Source organism: Archocentrus centrarchus, unplaced genomic scaffold (assembly GCF_007364275.1).
Source record: "Archocentrus centrarchus isolate MPI-CPG fArcCen1 unplaced genomic scaffold, fArcCen1 scaffold_83_ctg1, whole genome shotgun sequence".
In the NCBI taxonomy this organism is placed as follows: Eukaryota; Metazoa; Chordata; class Actinopteri; order Cichliformes; family Cichlidae; genus Archocentrus; species Archocentrus centrarchus.
Window position 1 is genome coordinate 35,042 of NW_022060293.1, and position 12,382 is coordinate 47,423.

At 37.2% G+C, this 12,382-nt stretch overlaps 2 protein-coding genes across 2 annotated transcripts; one reads left to right on the forward strand and one right to left on the reverse strand.

Moving 5' to 3' along the window:
• The first annotated feature begins 1,502 nt into the window (after positions 1-1,502).
• Positions 1,503-9,064, forward strand: LOC115777882 (neuronal acetylcholine receptor subunit non-alpha-2-like). The gene is made up of 6 exons (XM_030725900.1): positions 1,503-1,782; positions 2,797-2,948; positions 5,291-5,335; positions 5,659-5,768; positions 6,312-7,224; positions 7,570-9,064. Exons 1-6 carry the CDS (start codon positions 1,716-1,718, stop codon positions 7,741-7,743), a joined length of 1,461 nt encoding a protein of 486 aa, XP_030581760.1. The 5' UTR covers positions 1,503-1,715; the 3' UTR covers positions 7,744-9,064.
• A 608-nt stretch (positions 9,065-9,672) lies between these two features.
• Positions 9,673-10,598, reverse strand: LOC115777883 (uncharacterized protein C3orf85). The gene is made up of 4 exons (XM_030725901.1): positions 10,565-10,598; positions 10,285-10,409; positions 10,121-10,206; positions 9,673-9,751 (listed from the first exon to the last, which is right to left on the reverse strand). The coding sequence occupies exons 1-4, from the start codon at positions 10,596-10,598 to the stop codon at positions 9,673-9,675; spliced, it is 324 nt and encodes a 107-aa protein (XP_030581761.1).
• Between the last annotated feature and the right edge of the window lie 1,784 nt (positions 10,599-12,382).

The following is a 12,382-nucleotide window of genomic DNA, read 5'->3' on the forward strand; positions in this document are numbered from 1 at the left end:
TTAGCTCTCCTTTTCTCCCTCTTATTCTGTTGTTTCCTTTTTCTTTATGAGTATCTTCCTCTCTGTGTAAGTCAGGCTGTATATTCAGTTGCTTTTGTCCTATATCCTATGATTAGCAGTTTCCTTTCCTTTCTTTTCCATGGCCACTCTCAATCTTTTTGTTCAAGTACATGCAAGGGCAGGTGGATGGAATAGTGTTTGTGTGTCTGTGGCTTGCATGTGTGTATGCATGTGTTTGCATTATGTAGTTGTGCATTCCCCTTTACCCCATGCATTTTTGTCTCTGGCACCAATGAAGCTGATGACTTTCGCTTGATTAAATATTCAGACTTTTCTGAATATTGATGTTTATAAAAGCATTTGAACATTTGAAAAATACACAATTGCACAATTGCATGTCAAATGTGCTTTGAAAAGGAACAAAATGTACAAAATTTCCAGTTGGATTGCCAGGTTTGCTTTTGAATGTCTCAAAATCTACATTTTTAAAGTCTAATGTGAATTTTTTACTTTTTAGAATGTTAGTTTCTGCTTCCTGTTTACACCAATAAAACTAATTCCTTTGTTTTGTTTTTTTACTTTTGTTGCATCTAAGTTTATCTGTGCAAAAATAATGTCCTAGTGTTGATACTACAACACATTTATCAAACAAGCCTGCCCTCCACATACACTATAGGAAGCACTTTTTGACAACTTAATTCAGTAATTAAAAGTAAAAGGTACAACAGTGGTTGTACATCAGATTATTAATAATAGTATAATAGAGCTTTTTCATAGCATAACACCAGGAAAATGTTACTAATTACATTAAAGAAGGTGGGCTACTCTTCTGCTTCGGTACACAGCATTCATTGTAGTCTCTGGACCTTGAAAAAAGGTGACTGGACTTCTTTAAGTTTCTTGAACATTTATTGACACAATTCATTGACGAGATAATATCATAATGTCTTCATGCATTCATATAAAGGTTTTCCTGTCCTTTATTTGGATTATGCTCTAGTTAGTGATTTCCAGTGGACTGAAAAGCGACACTTAATGAGGTGGAGTGAATGAGGTACAATGTGATAATCAGTCGTTGCCACACGTCATTCTGCTTACTGCACATCCCTAATATTATATTTCTAAAAAGAAAATAAACAATAAAATAAAATGCTGCAAAAGCTCAAGTCACCGAAAATGGGTATTTGGCCACTATTTGTCCCAGTAGTTTGCTAAAATGTGCAAACTCTCCACAGAATTTAAAGTGAAAGCTGACAACTTACATTCCGAAAAAGGAATCTTACGTCTCCCTGTAGTTTTAAACATTGGTCACTGTAACAAAGTCCGTCCGGAGAAGGCGGGTAGCAGTGAAATAAACACAAAGCTTGCTTCACGCTTCAAAGCGTCTTCAAAGCTTCACTTCCAGGCCCCACCCGGGGATCCCTCCTCCCCCGCCTCCTCCCCCTCCGTCCCTCTCTCCTCCTGCGAACCACCTCATCGACCGACAACCGCGATTTCCGTGACGCATCGAACGGAATCACATAGGGACACGTGCGCCCTCACATCAGGTCCCTGCCCCCGTGGAACACAGCAGCATCGGGGTTACTTTCCATAAAGTGTCGAGCCCCACCACTGATGGGAACCTCGGGTCTTTGCCACATCGGTGCGCATAGCCTTCTTCAGCAGAGCAGCACTTACTAACAGGAGGCTGCAAGAGCTCTCCCTCGGACAATACCATGAAGTTAGAAGTCCTTCTCCTCCTTCTGTTGGGGTTTTGCAAACTGTCCCCCGCCAAGATTGCCGGTGAGAAAACCCTTGATATATATATTTAATATTTATTTAGAGTACATTGTCTCTATATATGCAGATTATTGCTTCCATGTTGTGCAACATGCGCTGATAAAGATTTGATTAAACTCTACATAAACTCCCATGACCTTGTCAAACACGAAAGCACCAACTTCTACGAACTACTCACCAATTGTCTTATACAGCAAAAGATTATGTTTCTATTTTCACGTTTCTTTTCAGACTTCACGCTTTCAGTATGTTGCTCAACTTAAAGAGATACAGACTTCTAATTGTGCTGACAATAACAAAACAGCAAAAGCTGCCATTTTTATAGGACGAATGGGGCTATTTTACTGTGCATACCTGCACCCCTGCATCAACAAGATAATCCTTTTAGCAGTGTGACACAGTAATGTGATGGTCCTGGCTCTGCTTCTCTTGAAGTTGATTGGTCATCAGACAAACAAGAACACAGGTGTCAGATATCAGTGTCAAACTCTCTGCACCTGTCCTTGAAAGTACAGCCAGAGCTTGTGGGATTTAAATGATCTGTAATGCTGCTTTTATGTTTACTTGGTGAATGCTTTACACATATTTACCCTGTCAGGTGATATCAGACAGATGTGAAGCCAGAGGAAAAAAAAAAACAGCTGCAGGTTAAAGGTGGACACTCTCCCTCTCTCTGCACGCACTCAGTTCTCCCACATGACGTCCCCTGTGTCTGATATTTTAGCTGTCTGTCCCATCAATATTACAGTTTCTGTTGCTCTGGAGACTTCATTTTACTGCAGGCTGACTGATAGGCTGACTGCCCAGCTTCTGTGCACAGCTATATTATTCCATTTATCCTATCTTGTTATCTTGTTATGTTTTGTCTTTTGTCAGCTGGAAGACGTATTAAAAAGTAAATGCTCTACTTTCTATCCCTGTGTGTTCTAACAGCAGAATCAGGCTGGTGATGGTGAAAGGCAGATACATTAAGAACACCATTGTTATTGTTGTCCACTTTCCTCTTTCTTGTTCCAGCTCCAAATGAGTTTGTGTCCTTGGCAGAGATGGAGGATGCTCTGCTCAAGAACCTTTTTCAAGGCTACCAGCGCTGGGTTAGGCCAATCCAGCGTGCCAATGACACTATTAAAGTACGCTTTGGACTCAAGATCTCTCAGCTGGTTGATGTGGTGAGATGACACATGCAAGTACAAACCCTCACAAAAACTGTTGAACCCACAGTTATGCTTGTTAAGTGGGAAAGCAATGGTGGATAAACCAGCACATTTTACATGTTGGTCTTTCTGCGGGATTTGTTGGCAACATCCAATGTAAAGAATATTGCCAACCTTATCCTTTAACAGCAAAACCAAGTTGTAAGCACTGACTTGCTTTGAAAATGCAATGACTGAAAAAAGTCTTCAAAACATTGAGTTAAAACGTGCTTAACACTTAAAAGAAAATGCAGTCTTTTTTCCGGTTTCATCAGTGTCACTGTCCATGGTGCTGAAAACAAACACACCACTGGCAGCTTTACATGTGGTGCTGAAATAGAGCTTGAATGCTCTAGTCATATTTGCAACTACACAGTCTCTTTGTGGAGTGTTTCTTTAATATTTCAAAGGATGACTGCGATAGGTTGAGATGGCTTAGGTGTTTGAGAGGAGAAAACTGAGCACGCTAATGGAGGCACCACTCTTCTTGGCTTGAAATATTCATCTCAGCCAGTTCAGATTTAACTTTTCTTTTCTCCTCCTTCCATCAAAGACAGTCAGGAATGAATTAAACAATGCTGTTTGTGCCAGATAGGAAGGTTTAGGTTGATCTGTTGGATTTTGGAAAAGAGAAAGGGCAACATAAAAACAACAGCCTGCCTACGCTGTGCATGTCCCCTGAGTCTCTCTGGGCTGCTGCATAGCTCTCTATTAGATTATGATTCAACTCTGGTCTATGTGATCACCAAAACATTCAACTGTGTCTGACAGCTGAGGCTTGCACTGGATATGTTGATATGTTTGAATATGTGTCTCACTTCTACTGAGATTATTGAACTCTTCTTTTGCCTCTATTTACTTCTTCATGTGTTTATATCACTTGCTTGCTGCACCCACCTTTAGTGTCATGTTTCCTTTTCTTATTTACTAAGATAGTGGCAGAGACAGATAAATTAGATTCTGATGGAAATGGAAAAAGAAAAGATGATTTCATTCACCACCACCACCAAGATTTTCATGGAGCCTAGCAAACAAATCTAAAGCCTTGATACAAGATTTACTTATACAGTATCAGAGTGTAAAATATTTGTGTAAAATAACTGATCTTGGATTTTTTTTGTAAACTACTGACATCTGCAGACCTTTGTGTTTTACAGGTATAGATCTAGGCTAACTGTAAACAGAACTCGACTTTCCCCCCTCATTTCTTTATATTTTTCTTCCAAGGAGCCAGACTTTCTTGTAATTTTTTAAAACTGGTCTTGAGTAATAGTTCTCCAGGCTTCCTGAAGCTTTTTCAAAAAATTGTCTTTGAACATTGGCTGCTTTTTCACTGATTTTCAGTCCAGTCCTTGTACCTGACCATTTTCAGAGGAATTTTTTTTTTCTGTGGGACCACTTAACTGATTTTAACTGACTTGGCATTCAAACATAAAAAAATGCAGCTAACTCAAGGGATGAACCAGTGCTGTGTTTACACATAACAGACAACTTAGCAAAGAACCAATTTTAAATTGTACCTTTGGTCACTTTGTTACTAGCAGTCTGTTGCAAAAATATACGATTGTTCCCATTTCTTAAGTTGGATCCAAAGAATGCCAAAGAACACAAAAAAACTTGGCATGTCTCTGCATGGTGTCCTTAAGAAATTTTCGAGAAACTGGACAAATAGAGGATTCAATTACATTTAATTTATATAGCACCAAATCACAACAAACAGTTGCCTCATGGATGAAAAAAATAAAAATGTCAGGCCTTAAAAAACTATATACAGCAGATGAACAGTATCTGAAAGACATGTCCTTAGGAAACAGGAAAAAATCCAACAAAGACCTGACACAGGACCTGACTGTGTTGAAGAAGAAAGGTGAGCATACAAAATATCAACTTTCAAGCTTGTTAGAATTGTACAAACTCTGTTTTTGCCTTAGATACTGTATTTCCATGTATGCTTGCAGATGTTTCAGGAAATTACTACACCTATTTCCCATTTTCCTAGTAAAATATGAAGAAATGAGGGGTGGCTCCAGACCTTTACACAATACTGTACAAACCTACCAAAATCAGCCAAACAAGCACATATCTCACTTTCGTAGTTGCACTTCTGTGTGCAAGTCCAATAAATAATCAAGCAATGAGTTCCAAAAATGCTAACAAATAATTTCTAGAAACATTATTTTTCTTACATTACCTTTGAACTCAAACATTTTTGATCAGTAATTTTGCTGTTATCCAACAAACTATTTATACTGCCATTTAGTTATTCCCCCCATTTTGAATATTAATATTTTTGTCTATTTTGTGCTTTTCTTTTTTAGGATGAGAAAAATCAGCTAATGACGACTAATGTTTGGCTGTGGCAGGTGAGACACAAAATGAACATAGGCTTGTTGGGAAGAGCATGAAACAGTGATAGATTAGATTGAAGTGAGAGAAAGAGCCTTGATTTGCTTCAACAAATTGCATGGGCAGTTGGTTCATGTTTAAGATTTAGGTGTTATTTAAATAGCTACTGATTGGTGGCAGAAGTCATATGGGAGTCTCTTAAATAGGGTTTAGTGGCTATGGACCTTTTAATGGGTTTCATTCAGTTTTATCACTACAAATGCAAACATGTCACAGTATTGTTGAGTATTATATATAAGTAATGATGCAGCATCATGCATTTTGCCTTTATGTTGACCAGGAGTGGATTGATTACAAGCTGCGATGGAGTCCAGATAAATATGGAGGAATCACTTCCATCAGAGTTCCTTCAGAAAATATCTGGCTCCCAGACATTGTCCTGTATGAGAAGTAAGGCCACTCTGAAATATCACTAATTGAGTGACTGATGATTTCTTCATGTGAAACATGACTGTCTGCCAGTATCAAACATACTAACAAAAAGTGAATGGTTTTCTTATCTTTATATATATATATATATATATATATATATATATATTTTTTTTTTTTACTTTGAGTGTAACTAGAATGTAGTGGTATAAATATTATAAATATTTAATCTCAGCCTTCATCTAAAAAACTAAAATAAGGATCAGGTAGCATTGAGCGGTGGTCAAAAGAGCCACTCTATTCATAGTCCATTCATCTATACAGCCATCCATTTACTTAAACACTCATCCAACACAGAGACAGGGTTTGAGCCCATCTTGGTGCGACATAGACAGGTTGCATACTGGTCTCATGGAGCTAATTTTCAATTTTCATGTGATAATGAATTGAACTACAACAGGTGCATAAAAAAAATCCTTTATCAAGAAGATGACTAAATACAAATACAGCTTAATGTAAATGCAATTAAGATGAGAAGTGACTTTTGTTTTAATGTTTCTTTAGTGCTGATGGGCGGTTTGAGGGCTCCCTGATGACCAAAGCTATTGTGAAGTACAATGGGGCCATCACCTGGACACCACCTGCCAGTTACAAATCTGCTTGCACTATGGATGTCACCTTTTTCCCTTTTGATCGCCAGAACTGCTCCATGAAGTTTGGGTCCTGGACCTATGATGGGAGCATGGTGGACTTGGTTCTCATGGACAACCAGGTTGATCGGAAAGACTTCTTTGATAATGGGGAGTGGGAGATACTCAGTGCCACTGGTGCTAAAGGAAACAGAAAAGATGGCTTGTTATTCTATCCCTTCATCACATACTCCTTCATCCTGAAGAGGTTACCCTTGTTCTACACACTGTTCTTAATCATCCCTTGTTTGGGTTTGTCCTTTCTGACCGTCCTGGTCTTTTACCTCCCCTCAGATGAAGGAGAGAAGCTTTCGCTCTCTACCTCTGTCCTAGTGTCACTTACTGTGTTCCTCCTGGTCATTGAAGAGATTATACCCTCCTCCTCCAAGGTCATACCCTTGATTGGAGAGTACCTGCTCTTCATCATGATTTTTGTCACCCTCTCCATCATTGTCACAGTCTTTGTCATCAATGTGCACCACCGCTCCTCAGCCACTTACCACCCAATGTCGCCATGGGTTCGAAACCTCTTCCTTCAGAAACTACCCAGATTGCTGTGCATGCGAGGGCACACTGATCGCTACCACTACCCAGAGCTGGCTCCTGAAAGCCCTGAGCTGAAGCCTCGCTCTGGAGGTCGGAGAGTCCAGAGGACAAACAGCAGTGCGCGTGGACAGACAACTTCTGATGGGAAGGATGAAGAGGCCTGGGCTACTATGCTGGAGAAAGCCATCTATTCGGTGCGCTACATCAGCAGACATATCCGCAAAGAACACTTCATCCGCGAGGTGTGTAAAGTATTTATCAGTAAACATGAATACTTTTAACAGACTAAGAGCTTGATGTGTATATTATGCCAAATGTTTCTGTAATCCAGGGGTGCCCAAACTTGCGGTCCGTGGGCCGCTTCCCTTCTAGTCCGCGAATGAATGTAAAAAATAACATGCAATTTAGCCCTTTAAGTTACTTTTTTGACATTTCGCTTAACCCTCTTAATTGGAGGGGAAGGTGAAATGTCAAAAAAGTAACTTAAAGGACCAAATTGCATGTTATTTTTTTACATCAATTCGCGGACCGGAAGTAGTGGGCGGGGCCGGAAGCTAATCCCATGTGTTATTTCTACTTTTTCGCAGGTGGTACAAGACTGGAAGTTTGTGGCCCAGGTGTTAGACAGAATCTTCCTTTGGGCTTTCCTCACAGTCTCAGTACTGGGAACCATCCTTATCTTCACTCCAGCTCTGCAGATGTTCATGAAAATCCCTCCTCCAACTCCAATTGAGGAACAAGCTTCAGAACCATTACATTAACCAAGCTCTTTCACAGGCAGCTGATAATCTGCCTTAAAAGAATCTATTAAATATGTTACCACTGAGCAAAAAGAAGCAACTAAGTATGCCAGTAAGTCATGAAATCAGTATGTTTCAAGTTTTTATGTTGGCATAACACTCTGTTTATAGGTAACTATAACTGTCTCAGTAAACAGTAGTCCCACCTGTGCTAATTTCCATCTTGTAAATTGCCAAAATAAAAAAAAAACATAAAAACTTAAAACTCCACACAAAATTGTATTTAGCTATCACTATACTAGATCAAAGTAAAACCCAATAATTGCTTTATTGTTTATGTTTATAACCAACGTCACATATAATTTGATGCTGTTTGTGGAATGTTTTTTCACCTGGCTGCAAAACAACTTTCCACTTTTGGAAACTGGTTCAAATATCTAACATGGCATTGTCACTTCAACAGTACATTCTACATGTAATTTTTTCTGTCACTATTAAACATTGCTTACCTGGAGCACAAAACACCTTTTGCTGTAGCTACGTTTTGCAGTAACCTGTAAGAAAAATAATTTCTGTAAAGGTACCAACAATCTTTGAACTACCTTACATACAGATCCCACCACTTTGCACAAGTTTGCACAAGTTTTGACTTTTGATTACGCACATTAAGGGAATGAAAGTATTAAAGCAGGGATGCTTAACTTGCTTTTCCCTGGAGTCTTTTTACATGACAACAGGAAGCCAATTAATATACATGAACAAAGCTGATCTTTCTTTGAAAACATTTATTTTCAGATGAATTAACCTATTGCCAACATTAGCTTTGTGCAAGGAGCGACTCTTGGACCAGATAAATAATAGATTTTACTGCATTTATTGGATGTGTCTATATTTTAATTGAACGTTTTGCATACATTTAAAAGAGTTTATATATTAAGTAGAGCTAGAATCTCTTTCTTTAGTGAATCTGATGAGGTTTGGGGGCCTAACAAATACCCTTTAGTGGTCCTGATTTGGCCCTCAGGCTGTAGGTTGAGTGTCACTGCACTGAAGCCCAAATGTGTGCTGTTCTGTTTCAGTAGCATTTACTGAGTTCTCATCTGTGTCATCCTCCTCACATACATATTTGTCACACCAGGTAAAGAAGACATTTAAAGTTATAATGAATGAATGAAAACAACCCTTGAAAGTTTATTTGTATTGTTCAGATGTATTTAATCATACTAATAAAGTTGGTTTAAATACACAAGTGTTTTTGAGTCATGAACTGATGTGTTTTTTTGTATTTGCTTTTAATGTTGTGCAAAAATGGAAGTCACTGTAATACCACAAATGGTGTAACACAGGCCAATTATATGTGTTTAGCTGAAATCTGTGAAGTAAAATCTGCACCTGGCAGCACCACCTGGTGGCAAATCTGATGAATCTCCTTGCATGTCATTGCTTATTCCTCTGTTGAATATGTTTTTATTAATGGCATACAATCATTTTATTACTATATGATGACAATCCTAAAAGACTAAAGAAGAAACAAATGCAGTTTAATTTGCTTTGATTTTATTATTATGAAAGGCTTAATTTTCATAATTTTTCTACAATAATCCATAAATCAGTCATAAATTTTACACAATTATTGAAAGCAATAATTCCCACCCAACTGACAGGAAATAATGGGCACATTTCATAACCAGTGAGAAGCTTCATTTGAGTAAAAATGCTGGCAAGTTAATTTCAATCCAAAACTTACTGTCCAAATGGTGTATTCTTGATGTGTGTTTGAATGCCAAAACTAATGCACTTTTTCATAAAAAAAAGTTAATTATTGAGGCTCTGAATGTGGAACATGTTCAAAAACTTCCCTTATCAACCTGTACATCACTTCTTGTTAAATATTTGGGATTTATTTAGCTTTAGTTTTGTCCCCAGTCTTCTTTTTTTGTTTTTTACTTTTTACCCGTTACGACCCGTCAGGCTGTCCAGGTGGGCGCGTGCATTACGCAGCATCTCCATATACATCCTGTTGTTTTCACTGCAAAGTAAAATAAAGTTACAGGAAAAAAAAGAAAAAGAAAATTTAAAACTGATTTGAGGTTGTGTGATCAAAATATCCTTAAAATATCATTAAAATGTAAAAGCAAGTCATAGCACTCATTAAACTCATGTACTTCAGTTTGGACACACTGGCAGTTAAAATTGTCATTATTCACTGTTTTTACAACAAGAAAAAAAAAGCTGTTTCCTCTGCAAACATGTTTGATTTAAAGTTACTAAGTAATGTACTTGATGAACACTCACATTGTTAATGTAATACTTTGAATGTCTTCATTCTTCCTTTTAAAGTAGGAAGAATGCAAACATTCAAATTTCATTTCATGGTGAATAGCAGTTTTTCACTCACGTGGCCACAGAGCGGTCAAACATCATGTTGCTCATGTCCATGTAGTACTGAGCATCTGTTCGAATGGCTGTCCAATACTCATTAGCCTAAGGAACAAAGCACTACAAGAAATTATTCTCAGAGTGATTTATTCTATATGCTTAGGCCATTTCATGTACTCTTACCTGTTCCTGAATGGTGTAACCCCATTGGTTCTGAGAATGGTGTGGATCCCAATATCCTGACTGTCTCTTCAGCCTGATGAATCGCTTAGCCTCCTCTTCCTTCAGGAAAGGGGCAGCAAAAACTCCTAAAAACATTATTAAAAGAATTATTTTAGAAAAAAAAACACTTCCATGGTGCATGGTAAATTTTAAAAGTTAAAACTATAAACTTCAAAACTATATTCCACAACTTTAAATCTACAACATCAACGCATGTAGTTTCATTCAAGATAAAACTTACCACTCAAAACAGCCAACAGGATCACAAACTTCATGGCTGTGAAATTTGATATAAAAGAAAATGTTTTAGAAGAAAGATAAAAATATCACATCTGCGTGTGCTGTCATCTGACTGCGTGTGCTGTCAGATGTGTGTGTATATGTAAGGAAATACTGTAAAGGGTAAGTAAAATGTGATAGAAAAGGAGATTTACCTGCACTGATGATCGCCTGAAAGTGTGAGTGTTTCAGGGCTCAGAATCCGTCGTGAAAAGTGAACAAAACTTTCTTTCATAGACTTTTTTTTTTTAAATAGCAGAAACCAGAGGGGAATGAAAGGACTCAAGCATCAGGCAGAGTCGGTTACTCTGAGTCAACATTTACATTTATTTGGTGCCAGCAAAATATCCGAATATGAACGGCAGGCTTTCCCCACAGAAGTCAGACTGTGAGATTCAGCACAGGGATGGTACTGGCTGTATTTTCAAGATTTTTATAAATTTAGTTATGTCAGTTATTAAAACATTCATTCAGTAAGATGTGTTTTGTTAAAATAAATTATTAGTGTCGTTAGTCTACATGTGGTTATTCTTTGCTTTTTGGCTGCAATTTAAAATCATTTTTTAAAAAGCTCTTTTGAGCTTTAAAAGCATCGACTCTTCCCACAAAAGGATTCTCTATAGATGTTATTATGCACTTAAATTACCTTCCCTTAAATAATGTGGCTGTGTATTAATATGTACACAGCCACATTATTATAGATAATAATAATGTATTATATTGCAATAGAAAGTCTTTTAGGTTTCAAATAGTATTACTAAATTCTTCATGTAATTAATTTAAATAACCACATATTATTGAAAGTATTATATTTATCTTGTATGTGTACATCCACATTTCTTCCACTAGGGGTAGTCCTATCCACACAGACCTTAGGTCAGAGTGTTCACTTTTTGTGTACCATTTACACATTGTGTGAAAAAAATGGCAAAACAACATCTGTGTCAGTATAGTAATAAAAACAAGTATAAAAGAGTGGATCTGTGCAAAAACAAATTTTCAATAATAAAATAAAGCAAACAAAAATGTGTCCAGATAATGGACCATGTAAAGTATTAACATGAAATCAGGAGTAATAAATAAATAAATAAATATATTAATTTAAAAAAAAGAACTTTAATTTATGTGATGCATTTAATGAAAGGGAAATATTAATACACAGCCACATTATTTAAGGGAAGGTCATTTAAAGCTTGCTTTGAATTAGTTAGGATTTCAAAGAAAAAAAAGAAGACTCAGAGCTGGTCCCAGGAGGATTCATTTTCATTTTTACTTGTTGAGGTGCTGCATTAACTCTCTTCCTTTAAAGTATGAGCAGAAGGCTACAGGTGAATTTCTTTGTGTGATGTAATATTTAGGCCTACACTCTTGCTCAAATGCTGACAAAGCCACATGAAAATGACTATATAAAAACTGAACTGAGAGTAACAGTCAATTCAAAGAGATAATACCAGAATAATTTAAACCATTTATGAACCTAAGCATTTCTAAGGATTGGTTTCTTCATATGTGACAGTATTTTTTGCGCATAATGTTATAATTTCTTTTTTTTTTTAAATCATGTATTTCACTTGCCCCCCACACAATGCAAAAACCCTTTTAGCTCTTTTTCGAGTTCTGTTTGTGTTTGTCTGACTTGCTCATCTTCTCCCTTACCCTTGACGCACTGCTGACCTTTTCTACAATAAACTACTAAGTGTGTATGAGAGCTCTGACCTTTCTATGACATCCCATAATAAACTGTCACCACCTGAACATTTTAACAGAGACAAATGGCAAG